Raw genomic sequence first — 25,045 nt, forward strand, 5'->3', positions numbered from 1 at the left:
TTGTCTAGCTGTGTTTTCATTCATCTTAAAATTTCACAAATTGGAATTATGAAACTAAATTTAAAGGAAATGCAAATATAGGGGGGAAAAAAATCACTTTTTTGCTAAAAAGGTTTTCCACTTCGATGAGGCGGTTTTTCTATTAAAATTATTCTATTTCACAAAACTTCAATGTTTTTGCGTCACACGAGTCACGTGATCAGCAACCAGATGTTACTACTGGCAGAAACGACAAAGAAGACAGAGACAGGAGGATGATTGTGTGGCATGTTTTTTAATAACTTATTGCATAAATAAACTTATTTACATGTGATTTTTAAAATGCATTTTTTATTTAGTGGAAACACAGCAGTTGCAAAATTGACTTTTCTTGACATTAGCGGAATTTTGACAGTTTTGTGCACATTTGTAACAGAGACGCAGCTACTTTCTGTCTCTGTTTTTCTTCGTTTCTGATTCTTTTTTTGTCACCAAGGGCGTGATACTGTTTTATTTAAAAATAAATGTAAAAATAAAAAACTCTTGCTCTGTACACAATCAAACAGTAGCAGTTTTTAAGCTACTTCAGTTTCAAAACAAATCTACAGATTTGTTGTGCACTTTAAAAGAAAATACTCTAGACTGACCAAAAAAGGTTTTATTGACTCTAGTGGCCTTTATTTGTTGAATTGATTTGGTGAATTGACAGGAAAGTGGGTAATGAAAAAAGGGGGAAGACATGCGGGAAATCGAACCTGCGACAGTCGCGTCGAGGACAGTGTGCTTAACTCCTGTCCCACCACAGCACACCTCATGCTATGTTTTGTCCATGAATCTAAAATTAATATAGAAAATCTGTGTGGGAACCTGTTAAATTATCAAAATGTAGCATTAATAAATTTTTAACTGCTCCAGATGAAGTCTAGCAAAAACTGAAAGATGAGCAGAAATATGATCATAAAAGCTTCTTTTGTTCAATAAAAACCGGTGGAGTGATGAGACTTTCTGAATTCACAGCATTTATTTCTGTGTCCTGTTTTATGCTTTTCTGAAATCCTGTTTTTGTTTCCCAGCCTTTTTCCCTTCAGTCGAGGCTTTTGTTAGTAACCAACCTGCCACAGTATCGGGACGGCTGCTACTCCGAGAGTGACATCAGCAATCTGCTGCGCAGATTTGGGTTTCAGTACAAGGACAAAAACATCTTTGTGGTTCCTCAGGCCTGCATGGTAACTTAGTCCAGCAGACAAACCTTACAGCTGATCAAAGTGATTATTGGAGTATTAAATGTTTTTATTAAATGTTTCTGTTTTTTCAGGCGTTTGTCCTCATGGAAAGTTACCAGAAAGCACAGGAAGTTTTCATAGCTGCGAAAGATTGTTTGGCTCTGAATGGATGTAAACTTTCTGTTGAGATAATCAGCAGCGGGGTCGTCATGACAACGGTAAACTTTATTAAAACATAGCAGCTGCAGATTGTGATTTGTTTTCAGCGTGTAGTTAATGTCTCTGCAGTTGAAGCAAGTACGTAGTTTAAAAATATATAATGTCTATTCTCAAAAATAACTTTTTTAATTGGTCAGTTTGACTTGTTTTGCCAAACTGATTTTGTGTTTTTATATGGAGAGCCACTGAAGAAATAGACTTTTTTCCACCTCAGAATTCTGTTTTTCTTTCACTTTTTATTGTTTTATTTACTTTTTTTCTCAGATTTTTTTTAATTCTGAGAATTTTGACTTTTTTCTCATAAATTTGACTTTTTCCTCAGAATTGTAAGTTTTTATGAAATTCTGACTTTATCTCACAATTCTGACTTTTTTCAGAATTTTGACCCGTTTTTCAATTATTATCATTTTTTCTTAGAATTATGAATTTTTCAAAACTTTGACCTTTATTCTCAATTTTGACTTTTTTTCCCCAGAATTCTTACATTTTTAGGGCTTTGGGCCCTTTATAAAGAAAAGCATTCAAAATTAATTCTATTTTTCTATTTTCTATTATCCAGTATTTTTAAAGTGTGAACCATTTAAAAGATAAGATGTTGAAATCCTTTTATTTTAAGCGTTTTTCTTGTTGGGACTGATGTCCCAACAAGATCTAGAGAAATAATCTATTTTTCTTATTTTATCACTGCAATAAAATGTTTTATTTTCATTCCAATACTATAAATCAATTTGAATTGTTTCTGAAAATGTGCCGTACCAATAAAATTGCCTTTCTGATCTTGACCATTTTACTCTTATTTCAGTTTGGATTTTATAAATCTCTCATGGAAATGATCGATTTTGTAAGTATTTGCACCTTTTCACTGTTTTCTTAGCATTCTGCTCCATCGTTTGTGGTTGTTAAATGAGGATTTATCAAATCAAGCTCATTCGGGTGTTTTTGCTCTGTTTGGAGCAGCCGGTCACCGACGACGGAACCAGAACCGTTTACATCCAGAACATCTCACCAAGCGAAGCCCGGGATCTCAGGGAAACTTTGAGGAAAATGGGCTCTGTTAAAAACTACCTTCCTCTTCTCAACAAGGTAGAAACTTTCACTCCCGTAAATGAAAATGTTTTTAAATCACCAGTTGTCTGACTCTGGTGTTTCCTGCTGCAGGTGTTTATCGAGTTTGAGTCTGCTGCTGATGCTGATCAAATCGGAGTTTGGTACAGCCTCCAGACACGCTGCCCTGCTCATAACGTCTCCAGGATAAAAGTTCCCCAGACCAACGTCACATCATCGAGTAAGGATAACGTTTCAGGAAGTTACACATCCTCAAGAGATGCGCTATTAAAAACTACAGTGAATTCATTGACCAAAAAGTAAACTGGTCCACCTAAAAACCTCAGACTCAGTTTGGTTGACGTGAACTCAAATGTATACATGGGCGTCCAGGTGACTGGATACCGCTCCAAAAACAGAAACTGCACTATAGTTCAAGGTATTCTGGGTAAATATACAACCAAAACAAATGTGCTAACGCTAATGCTAGCAGAAAAAATGACTCGTAGCCTTCTGCTAAAAACAAAATCCTATAACCGCTAAAATCTGACTTCACTATGTTTTTATTTACACTTGATGAAGAAGGAAGTTGCACCCAGAGGTTTTCATTTTGTTTCCTTCAGCGGTTATTGGTGCAGCGCCCCCACAGGCGAGGAGGGGGACTGGTTTTTCAATTACTTTGGTTTGTTTGACACAGAGCGAAACACAGCAGCTGAAAATCCAACAAATGTTGCTGTTTGATCCCCAATCGAACCGAATCTACCGGACTGTCACGTGTGAAATCAAAATATAATATAATCATATAAAAATATATATATTTATGATAAAAAATATGTATATTGTGTTAAAATTACATTTGAAATGTTATATATTTAAAATTATTTTTTTTATTATTCATAATATAATTAAAATATTATATTTATAACTGGATTATGCAAATCCTGGTATGTTTCAATCTGCAAAATCTCCATCAATGTTCTGTAAATAAGTGGAAGTTGATCAAAATCAGCATCTGAATGGAAGAGCAATATTTTAATTGTTTTTAATCTGTCAAGTGAAAAATATCACTGAAAGAAGCATTTGTGTCCAAAATATTCAGTCTGTTTTGTGCTTCACTCAAACACTAGAGCTTAAAATTTCCCAATCTGTCAGAGTAAATTACCTGCAGTGAAACTATACTAATAAAACCAGAGGAATGTGTTATAGGTGAAGTGGGCTAATCATTAACAAAAACAGGATTTTAATCTGATTTGAGTACCTTTTTTTGTCTTATGCGTAGATGGAAATAAAAATTGTTGCTTTAATTGGTTTTTCTTTATACAGCACCACACCTGGTAGCTACAGCAGCGCCAGAAAGCAAAGATGTCGTCGCCGGGCCGATCGTCCCACCGATAAATACCAGCATCCCAGAGGGCAGCTGGGCACCATTTTCAGTTGCCATGACAACTGCTCCTTTCCTCTTCCCAACAGTGTCGCCTTGGTTCATCATTCCAAGTAAGATAAAAGTTTGGAAACCAAATGATCAAATTATCAGAGATCACAAATGTAGCAATAAACTTAATCAGACTTTATCTCCTAGAATTTAGGACGGTTGACGGAGAGGAGGACTTGTTGGTAAGTGTGGTTCCATGTTTGGTTTTTATTTGAAAGGTTTAGATAAGTTTAGCATTAAGAATTTGTGTTCGCTATTCTGTCACGTAGGCATCCGTCTCTGTGGCCTCTAAGTTTTCTACCGTTATGTTGACGGGTTTACCCGAAGGAAGCTACAAACACGAGGATGTCGCCAAGCTGGTGTGGAAATATTTCACCAAGCAGAATCTTCAGACTTTGTTCTACAACATTGTGGTGCTGCCACTGCAAAAAAGGGTAAAGATCTCATGGTGCAGACTAAGATGTCCTGTTTTAACGGGGTTGTGAATGTTTTTTAAAAGGTATTTTCCATCCAAGGCTTTTGTGTATTTCAACGACTGGAGATCATGCAACAACTTTGTTCAAGATTTTCTCAAGAAGGGAGTTTCCTTTACAAGCCACCAGCTGCACATCCACCTGGTCTTAGAGGAAATGAATCCTGGATACAGTGAGGTATGGCAGTCAGAGAGGTGGAAGTGGTCTGCAAAGTGGCAATAGTCTTTAATTGTAGCATATAGAACAATTAAATGAAAAAAGGGCAGAAAAAATATTGAGAATAAAGATCTGGTGTTAAGATTTGGTGTGAGTTATCATAGTTTAGCTGTCAGTAGACAAAAACAGCCAAACTAGCCAAATGCTAAAAAATTCCATCACTCACTATTTAGCCACAAAACACAACAAACAGCTAGCAACCAATAAAATGGCAAGTTATGTATTGGAAAAACAACTATACAGCTAAAGACCTGCTAGCTAGGAATTTAGCTTGCTACCAAAATATAATTAGCTTACCTCCAAAAACTATTAACCAAAAGCCACTAGCTAGCAACCAAAAGAGTTTGTAGCAGCTAATATATTGATGAATTAATAAATTAGGTTCAAAATTGAAAGGGTATTAACTAGCAAATTCTTATAATCCCTTTTCTATTTCAGGTGCTAACTAGCTACATACCTTTCTACAAAAAGAGCAAACGACTAACAACCAATAAAATGCAAGTTGTGAGGAAAAACAACTAGATGGCTAAAAACCTGCTACCTCAGAAATTCACTTGCTACCAGAAACATTAGCCAGGTATCTCCTCCCAAAACAAAGGAGCTAACAACCATAAACTACAGCAAACTGAAGCCAATAACTAGCAACCAAAATGGTGTAAGATTTAATATAATTAGGAATCTAGTTTCATACTTTAGCAACTAATAAATTACTAAAACGAATAATGTGTAAATTAGGTTTAAATTTCTACAACATAGAATGGAAATTCACCAACAATTTTCTAGCTAGCTAGCCATCTATATCATTAGAGAAAAATAGACACCAAACAGCTAATGACCAATAAAATGGCAAACTGTCAATTGAAAAACAACTAGTCAGCTAAAAACGTGCAGACTAAGAAATTAGCATGCTACAAAACAATTTGCAAGGAACTAAAAAACAGGAAAAAAAAGTCGGCTACTATAAACCAAAATCCACTAGCTAGCAACCAATAGTTCAAAATTTAATATCATTATGTGGTTTCAGCTAATAAATTGATACATTAGCAACTTAGGTTTAAGTTGCTACAAAATAAAGAAAATTAACTAAGCAAATTTTTGTCTCCTTTTTTCTCTCTAGCTCTGTCATTGGCAATTTAAAACAGCCAATTAGCTACTCAAAATAAGTAAATAAGTGTAAATTCAGCAATTGGCTAGCTACCCAAAAAATACAGCCACAAACAAAAGAAAAGAGGATCAACTATTGAGATTCAAGAATATAAAAAACAAAAAGCAAGCTACCAAACAAAACCCTAATTACTTTGTCAAATAAGAAATTTGTTTGAAGTAAACAAAATTGTCTAACTTCGTGCTAAATCTTTATCTTATCGTCAATTCATGACATTTATCTTGCATTTGACATTTTTGGAAGTTTATCAAAACAAGTCCGGTCCGATAAGGTTCTGATAAACATTTGCAGTATCAAGCAGTGTCATGAATTTTGTGATGACTGTAACCGTTTATTTGGATGCTGTCTTTTTAGGACATGATGTACCAAACGCTAATGAAATGGAGCAACGCTGTAAGTTATAGTTCACTTGTTTAGACATGGTGTCATGACAGAATTAAATTAAATTCTCCATAAAATGTTTTCCAGCATGTTCCTGAACTCGATTCTCTGGCTGAGCGGCTGGTGTGTGTGGCGCTCTCTGAAACCTCCCTAAACCTCATCATGGCGACTATAAAATTAGTAACAAGCATCTCTCCAGTTGTTAGCTTCCTGCCGCTAGCCAACAGGGTAAGAGAGCAAAAGGCATGCAATTTTTTTAAGTTTTTGCTTAACTCATCTGAACAGCTTAGATTTATTTTAGCATTAATGAAAGAGTCAGACATCTTCATCTTTTATTTTCGCGACTTTCTTTATGTAGTTGTGCATCGAGATGGCTGAATCCAGAGGAGTAGATCAGGTGGTGGAGAGGTTTGCATGTGCGCCAGAAGACTGGTAGGACCTTCCATTTTATATGAAAACAATGTTAGATTCCTGATGGAAATTAGTTTGCAACATTCATCAACCTACTAATTTCAACTTTTTTCTCTCATTACAGGAATAGTCAAGTTCAAAGTGTTGGATCGTGAGTATTTTATCCAAGAAAGCATGAAAAATGATGACTGATGTGGCGTCTGTAAAAGTTTTTAACTTTCAAACTGTCAAATCTGAAGCTTCACAGTCATGTCTTACATTAACAACACTATACAGAATTTTGAAGTCTTTCTGTTTTATATACTGTTTCTTCCACCTGGTAATTTAATGCAGGCCCATTATGCAAAATTCACATTTTGCACATTTTGTGTACTTCCATTTGGATTTCTTCTGCTTCTAGAAACTGTCTAGGCACTTCAAGAGAAAATAAAATCAAATCACCCAGCTGTTTCTGGCAATAAGATGGTGTCTTTTGGTGTCTGGAAAAGGAGCTGCTTTGCCCCGTCACCTAGCAACCTTAGCCAAGCCAAGCCCGTTACCTAGCAACCAAAGTAGAACTCCTCCACATTTTTTCAGCTGGTTTTACCACTGCATACACTGTACAATAGCTGCTGGCAAAGTGTTTTTTGTTGCTGACTTACAATCCAGAAACCACTTGCTGCATTCTTGTTGGTTGTGAAGGAGGCTCCACTTCTCCTTTTCAAAGATGCCTGGTTATATAATCTGTTTGCAGTCATTTTCACGTGCAAGTGTAAAACTCTAAAACAGCTCAGGCAGAAATGATCAGAATAAAATCTCATTATCTAAGAATGATTTTGTGCCACAAACGTAATGAACATGTTTTGTATAGACCATAGATCCATCCTAACCTGTTCAAGGAAACATTAAAACTTCTTTCTACATTCAACATGTTATTTAAAGGTAAAGGTTTTATTCTAAGTATTTAAAAATATATAATCCAATTTCCTCTTTTAATTTTAGTGTGAAGAGCCTAAAGCTGCGTCTCAGAGACTCGGGCGAAACAGAAATAGATCTTGAACGCAACACTGAAGACATCAATGACAAGACTCCAGCCACAAAAAATGAACCACAACCTCCTTCGTCTGATACTCCCGTTAAAACAAAACCTCCCGTCCAAGAAGCCACACATCTTCCAAACAATGCTCCGTCTACAGAGCAATTGCCTGCTAAAGAATCTGGGACAAAGATAGAAATTGGTGCGACAGAAAATGAAAATGTGCAGTCCAAAGTTTCAGAAAAACAGTCTGACGTTTGTGGAAAAGTTCAAGAATCTGCAGTGGTGCCTAGAAACAAAACTGAGACCGAGAAGAAGAAGCAACAAGCAAAAACTGTTGAGGCTAAAGAGGATAAGAGTGAAAATGCTGCTAAATCCAAAGTTGGAAAGACGGAAGATGAAAAATCTTCACCTGCTAAACCAACAAAGACTCTGATATCAACCCCCATGGCTAAGACTCAGCCATCTACACCTTTAAGTAAACCTCATAAGAGCCCACAAACCAGCTTACAGACCTCTGTGAAGGCGCCATCACAGCTCCAGAAATGCATAAACCCAAAACCAACGTCTTCTGCTGAAAACCCGAAGACCAAAACAAACATTTCAGGAAACTCAGGTAGCTGTGTTTGATGTTTGTTTGCTTAAATAAGCTAAACTGTTTGATATTAACTAGGACTAGACGATATTATTGTTTCACATCAGTCGATATTATTTTTTGTTTGTTTTAAATATCAGAAATATAACTGGTGGTGTGACATTTTCTGCTTTATCCTCAGTTTTCTGTCAGGTTTAAATCACCTAGAACATTGAAATACAAAACGCAGGAAAGACAAGAGAGAGTTAGATTCTTTTTACTGGCGAGGAGAACGGACAGAGACGTACTCAGTTACAATCTCTACCCGCTCCAAAGTACGTCCTGTTGAACCCTCTCTTTTTATTGAAACAGACGTCCCTATTGCATGCATGTTGCAGCTTTAATGGAGCAAAGAGGGAGAAAATAAAACGTATGCAGCTGCAGCATGATTTATGGTTTCATAAACTGCATGGCTAATCAGCACCGCTACGCTATAAACTATCTTATTATAAACACGAAAGGTCAGGATGTCGCTATAAACTATCTTATAAACACGAAAGGTCAGGATGCCCCCCTGCTGAGCAGCCGTCTGATTAGGACAAGCCGGTGCCGGCTGTCTCTGCATCCTTCAGCAGGGCCTCCTTCAACATACTCAGAAACACAATTAAAGCAATTCAACATTCATGACGCATAAAAAGAAGTAAATGTTTGATAGCATAATTGTATATAGAACTTCTCTAACATTTTCCCTCCACGCCGTTGATACTTATTTTTAAGCAGTTACGAGACAAAGTGGCGTAAGTTTTAGCTGCCATTTACTTAGCAGGGTGTTGCCAGGCAACCATAAGTAACTCAGCAGGTTGTTGCCAAGTAACCAAGGAGTGAGGGAGTCGGTTAATTCCACTAACTTTGCTTACAGTTTTTTCTTCTGCCTAAACCCCCAGAAAACTCTGCGGCTCTGGGCCGGAGTTCAGTGAAATTATTGAATAATCTATTGATGTAGATTATTGATTTATTGTCCTGCCCCGTGATTAAATGTTTTTATATTTCATGATGCGATTTAGCCTTCAAGTGAAACTCTCCTAATCGTTACCTGAATGTCTGTTTTAAATGTAGCTGCTGTGAAGAATCCCGCATCTAAAGTTTCAGCAGCCTCAGCTGAAATTGTCCCAAACACAAAATACTCGACAGCGGCAACAAAATCAGAGCTGCTTGCAGCAACGACGTCAACCGAAGCATTTCCTTTGACCCCTGGAGAGAAGCTGCACCATTTCCTGACACCATTTAAACTCTGTGAGACACGAACGGCTTATAAAGACCAAAAATATCCTCTTTAGCTTCTGGTCTTCATTTATTTACTGATCTGTTTCTTCTTCTCAGGTCAGCTTGACATAAACACCATCTTGTCACCAATGGTAAGTTTTCTTTCTCCAGTTCAGTCACTGAAGTTATAAAAATTCCTCTGAAAGCTTTTATTTTATGCATCAGAAATGTTTGAATTTCAATAAAGTTGAATGTTCGATTTCTGTATAAAGTGCTTGACATTCAAACTGTGCAGTTTTGTAATAAAGTTCAATCTAACATTTGATTGAAAACTTTATTTACAGTTGAAATTAGACATTTAAGAATAATAAAAAGATATACATTTATTTCTCGTTGTATGAAGTTAAATCAGATCAAACTTCTCCTGTTTTAGTTTTGTAACAATTACCAGAATTATTTCTATTTACTAAATGCCAGAAAACATAGCGGAATTGGATTTTATTTTTTTGCAATTTTCCATGACTTTAGGTTTATAGTGTGAGAGACTTTTCAAAACATAACATTTTGTCATATTTTCATTTATCCCTGCTGCATAATATAAAATAAAATAAGATATTAGCAATGATAAATAAGATTGTATAATAGTAAGTAGTGATTTTTTTTTTGTTTGTTTTCATCTCCAAAGTGTGGAAAGGTTTGAAAACTCACCTTGATGTAACAGTTGAAGATACAAACCCTGAAACTAAAGTTTAGCTTCTAATTTTGAAACTCGGATTTGGATTTTAAATTTCATGTTTGTCTTCACAATTTTGATGCTTAATTTGCAAAAAGAAAAAACTGCTATTCTTCATTTATAATTAGTTTTTGGTTGTATTATTATGCACCAACCTTTCCATAACATAAATTTTGCTCTGAACTTTAATAATTTGTCTGTTTTGCAGATTTTCTCTCTCAGCATCACCTTAGTTGTCTCCAACCTGCCTAGATGGTTCGACGGCTCCTACACAGAAACCGAAATCATCAACATTCTTCAGAAGTGTCGAGTTCAGTGTGACGAAAATGAAATCTTTATCGTTCCCCAGTCGCAAATGGTCGGTACCGAACTCTGCTGAGGCTTCGCTCGCTGTTATTTTTAGAGATTTTTAAATTTCCTGTTCTGCTTTCAGGCTTTCCTCATCATGCCGAGAGCGGCCGAGGTGCAGCATTTGTTCAGAGTGACGCCGTGGAGGGAACTTTTCTTCAAAGGACGAAAACTTGGATTTCATGTTGTCACCAGCTCTGCACCAATGACTTTGGTAAGATTTTCTTATTGGCATTTGTTTAGAAAGACTGTTGGGGACAAAAAATTACCTTTATTTTGTTTGCAAATGGAAATATTTTGATTCAATTGTGTTTTGTTTTCTTTTTTCAGTTTCGGTTTTATAGATATTTGATGTCTTTTACCGATTTCGTAAGTATTGCACCGACTTTTTCTCCTTTTTTTCTTAATATCTACGCTCGTCACATTACATTTTGCACATATCTTAACAAAGAATCAAAGTAAAGCTGGATGCAACACGCTTTACGCTTTTTAAATGCACAGATGCATTGCAGTGAAATATATGGATTTGTTTGCCCTCTTTCCAGTCGACATTTCAGATGAAATTGGGAACAAAAAACGTGCTTTACTTCCCCAACATTTCAGCAAGTGAAGCCAGAGACCTGAGGGAAGCGCTGAGGAAAATCAGCAGCTGTATAAACTACCTGCCGCTGCTCAACAGGGTAAAAACACACAGACTAACACACTTAAAAACGCAGGGAGACGAAGCTACTCTGTGTTAATTTGTTGTCATGTTCCAGGTTTTTGTTCATTGTGAAACTCTGGAGGATGCCGATCGACTCGAAGCTTGGTACAGCTACTGGAGATGGAGCCGATCCCACAACGTTCAGCAGACAGGTGAGACAGAAATAGTTTCTGCTGTCGGAGCGTCAGGATGCAGCGGCAGTCACTCGATAACAAACTAATAAAATACTGTAAAAACAAACTTCCATATTTAATTAACACATGAAAGGACTTTAACATTACGAGGCTTTGGAAAAATGTGTTGGTGGAGCTGAGAATAGATTTCCCGTATTTTATTTTTGTTTGTTTTCTTTTTCTCTCTTTGATTCTTTGTCTTTATTTCTTTCTTTCTTTTTGTTTTCTTTCTTTCTCCCCTTCTCTGACTTCCTTTCTTTATTTCCTTCTTTGTTTTTGTTTTGTCTTATTTGTTTTTTCTCTTTTTTTTAAGTTGGTCCTTTTTCTTTGCTTCTGTTTATTTGTTTCTAATTTTGTTCTTTTTCTCCCTTTTTTCTTTTGTTTTGGTTTTTGTATCCTTTATTTGTTTTTTCTTTAAATCTTTTTTTTCTGTTTTTTTAAAACTTTTTGTTTGTGTGTTTTGTTTTTGTTTCTTTTTCTTTGTTTCTTCATTTTTGTTTTTCTGTTTCTTTATTTTGTTTTTTGTTTTCCTTCCTTTGTTCTTTCCTTCTGTCCATCCCTCTTTCTTTTCTTCCTTCCTCCATTCATATTTGAGTTGCGGCCGCTGCTCAATGCTAACAAAGCAGCAGCAGCACTTTCCTGCAGCAGTAGGTTTACCTTTGGGATTGTTAGTTAAGATAAAGTCAAACCAATCGTCTTTTTGTTTGTGCAGCTCTAAGCGCATCAGCACATGCTTTGCAAATCTGGGAGAATATCTCGGTTGAAACCAGCGTCCCACAAACAGCAGGCGCCATTCCAGAGGGAACCAATGCGCCTTTTTGGATGACCATGACAAAAAGTCCTTATGTAGTTCACACTGCATCTCCTTTCTTCAAGGTCCCAGGTAAGACCAGTACAGAGAAGATAAATGTAGCTGAAACACAAAACATTTTGACTTTAAGTGGCTGTTGAAGTGTTTAAACATTTACACTAGACTAATGATGATGTTTGATAATTTTATGCATGGATATTTAGTGTAATCTGCCTTTTTGTCACTCCTAGCTTTTCGGACAGTCAACAGAAATACCTGTGCCAGGGTACGTTTTTATTCCTGTACTTGTATTTTCACATTTTTTAATACTATTAATTGGCATTCAGCATAAAACATTTTTCTAATTAATTGAAAGCTCATTGAAAGCTTGTTAAGGTGTCTAAAATTTTATTTTAATAAATAAAAGTTTATTTTTACTTTTTTTTGTGTAGATTTCTGAGCGAGATTTGAAGTTTGCAGCCATCATGTTGACTGGTTTACCAAACAGAAGCTACACACACGAGGAAGTGGCTATGCTCGTGTGGAGGCATTTTCCCGAACAGAACCTTCACACGCTGTACAACAATGTTGTGGTTTTACCACTGCAGAGGAGGGTAAAGGCCAACTTCAGTAGAGTTTTATCACTTTTTCCTTGATTTAAAAATGTTTTTAGTGTGGGTACAAGGTGTCATGACTCTTCATATCTCTTCATTTGCAGGCTTTTGTGATTTTCAGCAGCAGTTGTGCTTGCATAGGATTTCTTAGAGATCGAAACAAGAAACGAGTTTACTTCAAAGGCTTCATTCCAAACATCCATTTGCTGTTGGAGGATCTCAGCCTTGGGTCCAGTGAGGTATGGGAGTTGGAGTACACAGCTGCCTCTTTTCCATCAGTAACTTTTGTTTATTTTTACTTATTTTTATTTGACTTTGATTAACTTACTTTACACTTTTTGTAAAGCTCTTGACGTATGTCCAGGACATCATGAAACTAACATGAATGCATGTTATTGCATGTTACTCGCCGTCCATAGCCGTGCTGTCGGAGTAGAACAATCCCTAATTTAGTGCAGTCCACCACAGCAAAGGGAAAAATAACACAGGAAAAACGCTAAAGAAAAACTCAAAACCACTTTTTTCTTGATCGTTGCACAGTGGCGCACTGTTGCCTTGAAGCAAGAAGGTCCTGGGTTCGATTCCCAGCCCAGGGTCTTTCTACATGGAGTTTGCATGTTCTCCCTGTGGATGCGTGGGTTCTCTCCGGGTTCTCCGGCTTCCTCCCACAGTCCAAAAACATGACTGTCAGGTTAATTGGTCTCTCTAAATTCTCCCAAGGTGTGAGTGTGCCTGGTTGTTTGTCCTGTGTGTCTCTGTGTTGCCCTGCGACAGACTGGCGACCTGTCCAGGGTGACCCCATCTCTCTCCTGGAACGTTAGCTGGAGAGAGGCACCAGCAGCCCTCCCGACCCCACTAGGATTAGAAAATAGATGGTTGGATGGATGGTGTCGGCCACGCTGCACTCAAACTTGTTACCATAGCAACTGGCAACAATGCCACTATACGTTTCACGATTCAACACCAAAAAACAGTTTGTGTTTAGGTTGCTTTTTTTTTTTTTTATGTTTTAACTGAACCAAAACACAACGGGTTCCACAGAACATCTACATGTTACGGTTGTCAGTCAAGCTTGCATAACTGAACTACTTCTCTCCCTAATTTTTTTTCTTAATTAAAACTTTTTCCTGACCTTATCCAGTTGCCGTATTGTTGACAATTAGTAGCAAAGCGTCTGTTTCTCCTTTAATGTGTCAGGAGTACATTTAAGATTTAGTGCGTTTTATTGACAACTTAACGGCTAAAACCAATGCTAGTCATCGTTAGCTGGCAGCTTTTTGGCCTCCAGCAGAAAGATGGCCGCTTGATGCCACGGGTCCATAAGTAAATATAATCCACTTAATATTAATGTTGTTGTTTCAGGAATCCATGTTCAGATCTCTGATGAAATGGAGCAATATTGTGAGTGAATTTTCACTTTTTAAAATACTTTATTATGTAAAAATTGCTACGACTTTAAACTAAAACCAAGAAATATTTTTTCCCCCAGCATGTTCCAGACCTGACGTCTTTGGGGGAGCGGCTGCTTGTTGTGGAGGCTTCAGGGACAAACGAGCATATTACGATGATGGTTATGAAAGAAGTAGCGAGCATCGCTACTTTCGCTAGCTTCCTGCCGCTTGCCAACAGGGTATGACAAAAGAAATACTGTTTTCTGTTTTATGTATTTTCTTCTTTTTTTAGTCCAGTTTGCTTGTGATTTTGACAAAATCCATGTTTTGACTCATTTTATCCAAGTGGAATTGAATTTTCGCTTGGTTTAAAAAAAAAAAAAGAAAAGGCTTGAGCAAATTTAAATAAAATCAGTATTTAACACATATTAAACATATTTATTTGTAACAAAGTTGTAAAGGCCAGTGACAGTGTCAGTAAAGTTAAGGTCTTTTTTGTTCATAGACTCATAATTAATTTTTTCCGTTGCTTTTGTTTGCTGCATTCACTACTGTTGATTCACGACAGATTTACATCGAGATGGCCGAGTCCATCGGAGTCAGAAAAGTGGTGGAAAAGTTGTCTGTTCGCAAATTATGTCAACAGCATGAAGCTTGGTAAGTGTGTGAACTTTAGAAGTTAATGAATAAAAATAAATTAATGGATTTTTTTTAGATTGTGTATATGAAGCTTAAATGCGTTTTCTTTTTTTCTCTCCATTTTTTAGGAATCTGGTTGGACGTGTTGAAAGGTGAGAATTTCTTCTGACTTCAAGCATAACACAGTGCATGTACGATTTTATCCTCGGTGGGTTCATTGAGTTAAAGGGGACCTACTATCTAAAATCCACATTTTCCATATTTTTTACCTCCATTTGAGTCTCTACTGCTTCGAAGAGCTTAGAAAAAAATCACCCAGCCGTTATTTCGGGATTTTATATTTTTTGGTGTTTAGAAAATGAGCTGTTTCAAACATCTCCTGATTGCACTGTTACCTAGCAACCCCAGCCTGTCACCTAGCAACCGTAGCGGAGCTCCAGCAGATTTGGTCAGCTTTTTTTTACCACTGAATGTGCTGTACAATTTTTCTTTCTGGAAAAGACAAGTGTTTTGTTGTTGACCTACCATCCAGAAGCCACTTGCCACATTCTTGTTGGTTGTGTAGGAGGCTCCACTTCTGCTTTTCTAAGATGCACGTTTGTATAATTGTGCATCTGTTTGCAGCCATTCAGAGTGGGAGCGCAAACCTTGAGCTAGGTAATGTGACCAATAGCAGCTTATTTGGATTTAAAGTTACAATACCCCCTAAAACAGCTCAAAATGGGCAGAACTAAACCAACTGAAATCTCGTTATATAAGAATTATTTTGTGTAAAAAAAATTTTGCACGAAATATGCTTCATAAAGAGATATCCTAACCTGTTTAATGAAGCATAATTGATCATCTTTAAGATCTGTTTACCCTAACATTTGTCTGCTTTTATTACAGTTTGTTGAGCCGAAAAGAGCGACTGAAGGACTGTGAAAAAATTGCATTGAACCTTGAACTCGGCACCATGAGTGTCAAACCTGAGGCCACACCACTGAAGACGATGGACAAGAGATCTGCAACATGCAGTCCTCTGCCAGACAGAAGTCTGACCACATCTCATAAAGGAACAGGATTCCTTCAGGTTGACTGAAACACTTTGAACTAACAACAGCACAAACTTTAACAAAGCCCAACACTTATTTTATTTATTTTACTGTTAATAAATGTCCATTCAGACCTCTGCTAACAAAATTACAGAGGTTGGAAAAGTTATTCATCTTTCATATATTTTCCTGCAGGTTTCCAGTGGAAGCGACAGCAGCTTTAAAAGTCCCTCTTCCTCCAAGCCAACCACCAAAGAAATGAAGATCTCGCATTCATCATCTGCAACTAGAGATATCCCGAAGTCTAATAAAGACTGCAAGAGCTCTGCCTCATCAACTGGATCCACAAAAAGTAGCTTGATGTCTAGCGCCATGTCTTTGTCAGTAAAAACACAAAAAGACACACCTGAGTATATGAAATCTCAAACTAATCAGTACTCTTCTGCAGGCGGCAGTAAAAGTTTTCCTTCCTCTTCGTCAAAGACTTTTAAGTCTTTAGGATCTGTAAATGAGAAAGATCAGCAGAGCAAGAGAGAGGCTCCTCTCAGAGCACCACAAACATCATCCGCATCCTCAAGTCAAAGCACCAGTTCACCTGCAACATCTGCAGAAACTCCTCAGTTGGATAAACATGGAGCTGTACTTACTCCTGCTGCAGTAGCAAAGGCTAACCACAAGGTGTCAGCAGAAGGCGGCACTGCAAAGCATCAGTTAAGCCCAAAAGTGGCAACATCAAATTTGAACCAAGGCTGTTTTAAAGCTGAAACACTCAAAGAGGGAACTGAAAGCAAAGAAAAACAGAAGAAAATGGACAATAATACGAGGAATCATGTGAAACAGGGAAATGACCCTCTTGATTCAAAACATATTGCTACCAAAGGGCCTTTGGTTGCAATTAAAGAGGAAAAACCTCTGGGAAAAGATGAGGATTCAAAAGTAAAATTGGACCAGAGCATGAAAACGTCTAGTGGTGAAGAGGGATATACTTTACCAATAAAACAGGAAAGTTCAGATAAAAAGTATGAGACAAAAATAAAGGAAAGCAGTTCAGAAACTGGAGAGAAGACAGTTTGTAAGGACTCTGTTCCTGATGAATCTCCCATACACACATTTGTTAAGAAAACTGACAGAGGAGCCAATCAAGATGAAACAAATCAAGACAAATCAGCCACTGTTGTAAGAACAATCAGTCAATCAGGGAAAGATGTTTATGCTGAACAAAAAGAGATTAGAAAGGATGGCCTTGGAGTTTCTGCTCAAGAAGAAAAACCTTTTGTCAAAGACGAAGGTTTGGCAGTAAAACTAGACAAGAAAACCAGAGTGTCTGAATCTGAAGATGGACAAAATTCTGCAAAAGAACAGAGTTTGGATAAACAACCTGAGACACGATCAAAGATCATCAGTGCAGAGACTGGAAAAAAGATAAGGGAGATGATCTGTGAGGACTCTCTTCAAGATAAATCTGGTACAAAAAGATCTGCCAGACTAGCCAATCCTGAGCAAACCAAAGAAGACAATGCAGCCACTAATAAACCCACCATTCCCACGAGATTAACAATAACTGAGAAAGACTCTTTGGATGGAAGAAAAGATAATACTCCAAGAAAGAGAAACACTACTGCCAGAGTTTCACAACAACAAAATGAAGAGAAAAGTGAAGAAAGGTCCGTCAAAAACACCCCACCATCAACCTGTGAGCAGAAATTGCGAGATATCTTGGACATCGTTGACTTCAACGCTTATTCCTCTACCTCAGGTCAGCGAACCCATTCATCTTTGGCAACTGCTAAGGCATTGGCAGAAACTAATCAGTTGGAGAAAAAAGAAGCAAATCCAACAGAGGATACAGTGGTAAAATCTGAATGCAAAGTGACTACAGAGAGAAAATCTGCAAAAATGGATTCAGGTTTAGTGGTGGATACATCTGAAAAGAAGTTGGCCAGCAAAGCTGAAACCCCAAATTATACAACAAATAAAGATCTTTGGGTATCAGATACTGTTGGTAATGAGGTTCAAACATGTAGTCAATCAGCAGCTGTTAACAAGCAAGAACATCTGGTCAAAGATGAAGGTTTGGCAGTAAAATCAAGCCAGAGAACTAAAGCATCTAAATCTGAGGATGGAGTAAATTCATCAAAAAAACAGGAGAGTTCACTGAATCAAACTGAATCACAATCAAAAGACATCAGTGCAGAAATGCAGACAGAGGAAATGGTTTATAAGGACTCTGTTCAACATAAATCTGGTTTAAGAAGATGTTTCAGACGAACTACCAGATTAGCCAATCAAGACAAAACAAATGAAAACAAAGCAGCTAGAGGAGGAAAACTTACAGAGTCAGACTCTTTGGTTGAAAGAAAAGAAGATAAGACTCCAACAAGGAGGAGAAGAACTCCTGCCAGAGATCCTCAACAACAAAACGAAGAGAAAACTCTCAAAGTGTCTAGTAAAAACGTCCCGTCGATAACCTGCAACTCCAGAGAGACTCAAGAGGAGGAAAAAGAAGCTGCAACGCCCAGAAGAAGAGGTCGACCCAAGAAGAAAGTCAGACCGGTTCCAGGTGAGTAAACGGGGCTCCATCAGATGGAATCACTAAAACATGAAACCAAGTTAACTTACTATCTTCTGCTGCTGCATAATGGCTGCTGAGAAAGACAAGTGTTTTGCTGTTACCATCCAGAAACCACTGGATGCATTCTTGTTGGTTGTGCAGGAGGCTCCACTTCTGCTTTTCAAAGATGTACAGTTGTATAATTGTGCATCTGTTTGCAGCCATTTTCATGTGTTAAGTGTAAATGTAAAGTTGGGGGACGTGGCAAACAGCAGCAGCTTATTTGGATTTAAAGTGACGAGACGCCCTAAAACAGCCCCAAATAGGCGAAACTGAGCAGACTAAAATCTTATTATCCAAAAATTATTTTGTGCAAAAGATATGAACGTATTTATAAATCTATCCTGACCTTGAAGGAAGCATAATAGATCACCTTTAAACTAGATTTTCCAGTTGAAAGAACCTCTTTACCTAACATTGGTGGTAAATGGCAACATTGGCCACATTAATAATTGTCAATAATGTTCCCTACTGTGAATCCTTTAGAGAAAACTCACGAAGTGTCTCCTAAAAACGTCCTGTCGATGACCTGCAACTCCAGAGAGACTCAAGAGGAGGAAAAAGAAGCTGCAGCGCCCAGAAGAAGAGGTCGACCCAAGAAGAAAGTCAGACCAGTTCCAGGTGAGTAAACGGGGCTCCATCAGATGGAATCACTAAAACATCATGAAACCAGGTTAACTTATTATCTTCTGCTGCTGCATAATGGCTGCTGGAAAAGACAAGTGTTTTGCTGTTGACTTACCACCCAGAAACCACTTGCTGCTTTCTTGTTCATTGTGCAGGAGGCTCCAATTCTGCTTTTCAAAGATGTACAGTTGTATAATTGTGCATCTGTTTGCAGCCATTTTCATGTGTAAATGTAAACGTTGAGTTGGGGGACGTGGCAAACAGCAGCAGCTTATTTGGATTTAAAGTGACAAGACGTCCTAAAACAGCCCCAAATAGGCAAAACTGAGCAGACTAAAATCTTATTTTAAAAATGTTTTTTTGCAAAATATGTGATGAACATATTTATAAACCTATCCTGACCTTGAAGGAAGCATAATAGATCACCTTTAAACTAGATTTTCCAGTTGAAAGAATCTCTTTTAATGAATGTTGGTGATAAATAGCAACATTGGCCAAATTAACTATTATAATTGCCAATAATTTTCTCTACTGTTAATCCTTTGTAAACGAAGAGAAAACTCTCGAAGTGTCTCCTAAAAACGTCACGCCAAAGACCTGCAACTCCAGAGAGACTCAAGAGGAGGAAAAAGAAGCTGCAACGCCCAGAAGAAGAGGTCGACCCAAGAAGAAAGTCAGACCAGTTCCAGGTGAGTAAACGGGGCTCCATCTGATGGAATCACTAAAACATGATGAAACCAGGTTAACTTATTATCTTCTGCTGCTGCATAATGGCTGCTGGAAAAGATAAGTGTTTTGTTGTTGCCTTACCATCCAGAAACCACTGGATGCATTCTTGTTGGTTGTGCAGGAGGCTCCACTTCTGCTTTTCAAAGATGTACAGTTGTATAATTGTGCATCTGTTTGCAGCCATTTTCATGTGTAAGTGTAAACGTAAATTTGGGGGACATGGCAAACAGCAGCAGCTTATTTGGATTTAAAGTGACGAGACGTCCTAAAACAGCCCCAAATAGGCAAAACTGAGCAGACTAAAATCTTATTTTAAAAATGTTTTTTTGCAAAATATGTGATGAACATATTTATAAACCTATCCTGACCTTGAAGGAAGCATAATAGATCACCTTTAAACTAGATTTTCCAGTTGAAAGAATCTCTTTTAATGAATGTTGGTGATAAATAGCAACATTGGCCAAATTAACTATTATAATTGCCAATAATGTTTCCTACTGTGAATCCTTTAGAGAAAACTCTCGAAGTGTCTCCTAAAAACATCCCGTCGATGACCTGCAACTCCAGAGAGACTCAAGAGGAGGAAAAAGAAGCTGCAACGCCCAGAAGAGGTCGACCCAAGAAGAAAGTCAGACCAGTTCCAGGTGAGTAAACGGGGCTCCATCTGATGGAATCACTAAAACATCATGAAACCAGGTTAACTTATTATGTTCTGCTGCAGTGAGGACACCAGCCACAGAGGTGAAGTTAAATCCTGATGTAAAGACTCTGGAAAGATGTGAGTGGTGACGTTTCTCTCCAAACTCTTCACACAAACAAGACGACGTGAAAAATGTTTCATATATTTTTCTTCACTATTCCGTATGGAGGTTTTAGACTCTCGGCTGTTGAGAAACGATTGCTTCCTGGAGGAGTGGACTGTGTTGAAGTTTGAAATTATTGCACAGACAGAGTATTTTCAGTCTGTAATTTGTAGAAACAGTTGATAAAATAGGATAAACTAACATCTAAAAGGTGACCTTTTATGCAAAATATATATTTTTTACATTTCTGTGCATCAATTTGGTTCCCATCTGCTTATAAAAACAGCACAAGCTAATCCAAATAAACAACTGATGTTTTTAGCTAAATGTAATGTTTTTTGGTGTCTGGAAAATGAGCTGGTTCAAAAACTGTATAATGGCTGCTTTAAAAGACAAGAGTTTTGTTGTTGACTTACCATCCAGAAACCACTGGATGCATTCTTGTTGGTTGTGCAGGAGGCTCCACTTCTGCTTTTCAAATCAATCAATCAATCAAATTTTATTTGTATAGCACATTTCAGCAGCAAGGCATTTCAAAGTGCTTTACATCATTACAAACACAGAATCACAATGCAATATAGAATTAATTACATTTCAAATACAATTCTAAACAGGTGGGTTTTTAGTTGAGATTTAAAAGAAGTCAGTGTTTCAGCTGCACAGTTATACAAAGATATATAATTGTATAACTGTGCATCTGTTTGCACTTTCCATTTTCATGTGTAAGTGTAAACGTTGAGTTGGGGGGCGTGACTAGCAGCGGCTTATTTGGATTTAAAGTGACGAGACGCCCTAAAACAGCCCCAAATAGGCAAAACAGAGCAGATTAAAATCTTATCTGAAAATGATTTTGTGCAAAATATGTGATGGACGCATTTATAAACCTATCCTGACCTTGAAGGAAGCATAATAGATCACCTTTAAACTAGATTTTCCAGTTGGAAGAACCTCTTTACCGAATGTTGGTGGTAAATAGCAACATTGGCCAAATTAACTATTATAATTGCCAATAATTTTTCCCACGGCGAATCCTTTATCCTTCAGACAACTTTTCATCTCAAAAAGTCTCAAAAACCTACATTTGGAGAATATTTGTATATTTGTGTGGAAGTTCAGATTAAATTGTTACCATTTCTGTTGTATTTTCTTAATTTCTGTTTTACTTCCTCTTTTTCTAGTACAACATAAACGAAAGATGGATCTTTCTGGACCTGAGCCAAAGAGGTTCTGCTCTCAGTTTGCTCCGGTTGCCGCCGGTGTCAGATGCCCTCCTCATCAACCTCAGAGACCTCTGTGGTGAGAAAACACAATACAAAATCATCCATCTACTGTAATTGTGCTTCATTAAGTTCATTCTTCAATACGTTTCAGATTTCTGTAATGTTTTTACCTCAAGTGACTAAACCGCACAGGAATTTCATCGAATTTACACTCATGTACACTGCAAAAACACAAAATATTGGGGTGCTGTGGTGGCGCAGGGGCAAAGCACAACCCACGTGTTGAGGCCTTAGTCCTTGTGGTGGTGGTTGCAGGTTCGATTCCCGGCCTGGCAACATTTGCCGCATGTCTTCCCCCTTTCTGATTACCCTCTTTCCTGTCGAACTACTTTCAAATAAAGGCCACTAGAGCTAACAAAACCTTACAAAAAAAACTCCACAAAATATTACCAAGTATTTTTAGTCTAGTTTTCAGTGCAAATATCTTATTACAATTGAAATAAGACAAAACTAACTTACAAGTAACTTTTCAGCAAGATGAGTGCACTTGTTTTAGTACTAATAGAAAAAAGTACTAGTTCCATTGGCAGATTATTTCACTTACAACATAGGAAAAATATCTTGTTATAAGTGAACGGTGTTATCAGTGTGACTCAACAATTTGGAAGTTTTTTAAATGGCTCATTTTCCAGACACACAAATACATTAAAAACATTTTTTGTTTTTTAAGCGCTTGGTCTGTTTTCAGAAGCAGTAGAAACCCAAAAGGAAGTGTAAAAATGTGCAAAAAATGAATTTTGCATAAGTAGTGTCAGCTGTGTGGTTGTTTTTTCACGGCAACAAAAGGACATGGAAACATTTATATGCAATATTGGCAAATAGCGGCTCTAACAGCAGTATTAATATTGCTTATTGATAACGGCAAATTTTTTCAGATCGGAACGTCCTTAGTTGTGAAATATAGCATTGAGGAGTCTGTTGATTTTCTACTCTTGAGGTTAAACGGTTTGAGAACAAGATTATTCATACAGCCACAGAACTGGTGGTTTATCTCATGACTGCTCATTTATTTTGTTTCTTTTTCTCTCCTCCTTTTCAGAAGAGTTTCAAGACGCTCACACATGAAGCTCTGAACGGCCTTTCTTTCTGACTGACGACCTTTTTTGGAGAATTTTAATCTGTTTTGAGGTTTAGGACGTAACTAGGGCAGCAGATACAGTTTATGCTTTTTAAAAATCTTTTACACTGGATGCTGTTTATTAAGTGTTGCACAATTGTTTTTTAAAGTCTACTTTTATATTAACATTTTTTCAAGATCAGCACCTTGTTGCAGATGGATCAACGTTATCTATACAGAGCTAGTCTTACCTTTTTGGAAAGTAAAAGTTATATATTTTTAATCATATGTTTAATCATTAATGCAAGGATGTATGAATACATGGTTACTCGGGTAAACCTTTTTTTATCAGGATGCTAAATCTTTAGCATATGTGGGATTTTTACTTATGTCAAATGTTTAAAATGAAAGTCTTTTCCCTGTTTCTTTTTTTAATTAAAAGATACTTGATGGAAAAAAAGTTTGATGTTGCATAACTTCTTTTAAAAAAAAATGAAAGAAAACTAATCCAGAATCATGTAGTAGCCAGATGATGCATAAAATGGAGGATTGTTCCCACAGGACTGGGAAACATCCCTTGTGATACTAAATACGTAAACATAGAAATAATCACCAATCCACGGTGCCGGACTTCAGCTTAGTTTACCTTTAGGATAAAACCAAGAGAAGCAAAAGAAAAGACACATTTCTACAAATCTACTGCAAAACTACACCTACTCTCCTGCCTGTTTTCATGATTATGTGTGACCAAACTGACTTTAATTGGTTTCAGCAGATGTGGGTGTGGGTGTGTGTGGGTGTGGGTGGGTGGGTGTGAGCAAGATAAAAAAATAAGTTAATCTCAAGATAATATCAAATATCGGTTTCAGACACTTTCAGCTGAGAGCACAGTTTCTTTTCACCCTAACGAAATAATGACGCACATGCTCTCAATTACCGAACTTTAATTTAATTACTACACCAGTTTTTGACCCACAAAATAAATTGTAAGAGGCCCTGCGACCCCAACTCCAGTGGCAACACAATCAGCACCTACAGCAAATATATCGACCAATGTGTTGCTTTATTCAACTCTAGTTTTTAATGTCCATCCATCCATCCATCCATTTTCTGTTCACCCTTTGTCCCTAATGGGGTTGGGAGGGTTGCTGGTGCCTCTCCAGCTACGTTCCGGGCAAGAGGCGGGGTCACCCGGACAGGTCGCCAGTCTGTCGTTTTTAATGTTTTACACTAAATATATATTGCATGTTCTTTCTCATTGCCACTTTTGGTATTTAGGTTATTTGTTCAACAGGATCTCAAGACCCCAATATGACATTTTTGGGAACTCGATGGATACATTACTGCAGCTTTGCACTACAAGTAGAGTTTTTACAGTTGCAGGACATTGTCCCCCAAGGACTGCATCTGCAGATCTCTGGTTTATACTGTTAGCCAGATAAAGAAGCTTTTTCAGTCAGGATAACCTGACATTGGTTAAGATATGAAATATGTTTATGGAAACAAACTTAATCTTTCAGGCAGTGTTGCCTTCAGTTTTTCTGTTAAGGGGTCAAAAGTCATATGATTTCATTACTTACTCATTCCCTTCCCAAACCCACATGGTGGATGTCGTGGCTGAAAGCTGTCGTTACAATTTTATTAACAAGAAACTAATTTAGAGGTAAGAAAAAATATATATATTTTACCAATTGAAAATTTTGTGTGGTACAATTACTGCTGGAATTGCAAGACTCAGTTGAAAATATAGCTTAACCAAAATGTGGTTTTTCCATTTTTCCTTTTAGCACAATGCTAATACAGCTAGCTAAACAACGGCTGGTAGGTGTGCCGAAAGATATTGTCACAAAGATATTGTCACCAATTACAGGCTAGTATTACCTTGCCAGTTTTTAAAACCCTAAAAAAATCAGTTCACATCAGCAGCCAGTAGGTGGCAGTGTTTAGGAGGTCCACAAGCTACTAGAAGTGCTGGAGTTAGTCCACCTTGACTCCACTTTGACACTAGAGATAGGCCAAATGACCTGAAGGATTGCTTTTGTTCTGTAAATAAGGCCATTACCTTATAAGTACCCTGGTAATGGCCTCAACGCATCTCACAGTTGCACAATTGTTCCT

The 25,045-nt window shown here is 37.4% G+C and overlaps 1 protein-coding gene across 1 annotated transcript; it reads left to right on the top strand.

Annotated features, from left to right (window-relative positions):
* Positions 1-1,335: 1,335 nt before the first annotated feature.
* On the top strand, positions 1,336-23,343 carry LOC111610775. Its single transcript, XM_023345648.1, has 36 exons — positions 1,336-1,420; positions 2,224-2,262; positions 2,379-2,504; positions 2,580-2,706; positions 3,789-3,959; positions 4,045-4,079; positions 4,167-4,331; positions 4,413-4,547; positions 6,106-6,144; positions 6,220-6,360; positions 6,491-6,564; positions 6,668-6,694; positions 7,525-8,174; positions 9,249-9,425; positions 9,513-9,547; positions 10,337-10,486; positions 10,562-10,690; positions 10,807-10,845; positions 11,022-11,156; positions 11,235-11,331; positions 12,065-12,235; positions 12,394-12,428; positions 12,595-12,756; positions 12,861-12,995; positions 14,119-14,157; positions 14,246-14,386; positions 14,716-14,804; positions 14,915-14,938; positions 15,675-15,858; positions 16,016-18,380; positions 18,918-19,052; positions 19,613-19,747; positions 20,300-20,431; positions 20,509-20,565; positions 21,769-21,886; positions 22,910-23,343. Coding segments are annotated over exons 1-36 (6,423 nt in total). The 5' UTR covers positions 1,336-1,411; the 3' UTR covers positions 22,911-23,343.
* Positions 23,344-25,045: the final 1,702 nt, after the last annotated feature.

Source organism: Xiphophorus maculatus, chromosome 14, assembly GCF_002775205.1.
Source record: "Xiphophorus maculatus strain JP 163 A chromosome 14, X_maculatus-5.0-male, whole genome shotgun sequence".
Lineage (NCBI taxonomy): Eukaryota > Metazoa > Chordata > Actinopteri > Cyprinodontiformes > Poeciliidae > Xiphophorus > Xiphophorus maculatus.

Coding starts and splice junctions, on each gene's coding strand:
- LOC111610775 (XM_023345648.1), top strand. Junction 4,332..4,412: donor TGCTGCCACTGCAAAAAAGG/GTAAAGATCTCA, acceptor TTTCCATCCAAG/GCTTTTGTGTATTTCAACGA. Junction 9,426..9,512: donor CCTGACACCATTTAAACTCT/GTGAGACACGAA, acceptor TCTTCTTCTCAG/GTCAGCTTGACATAAACACC.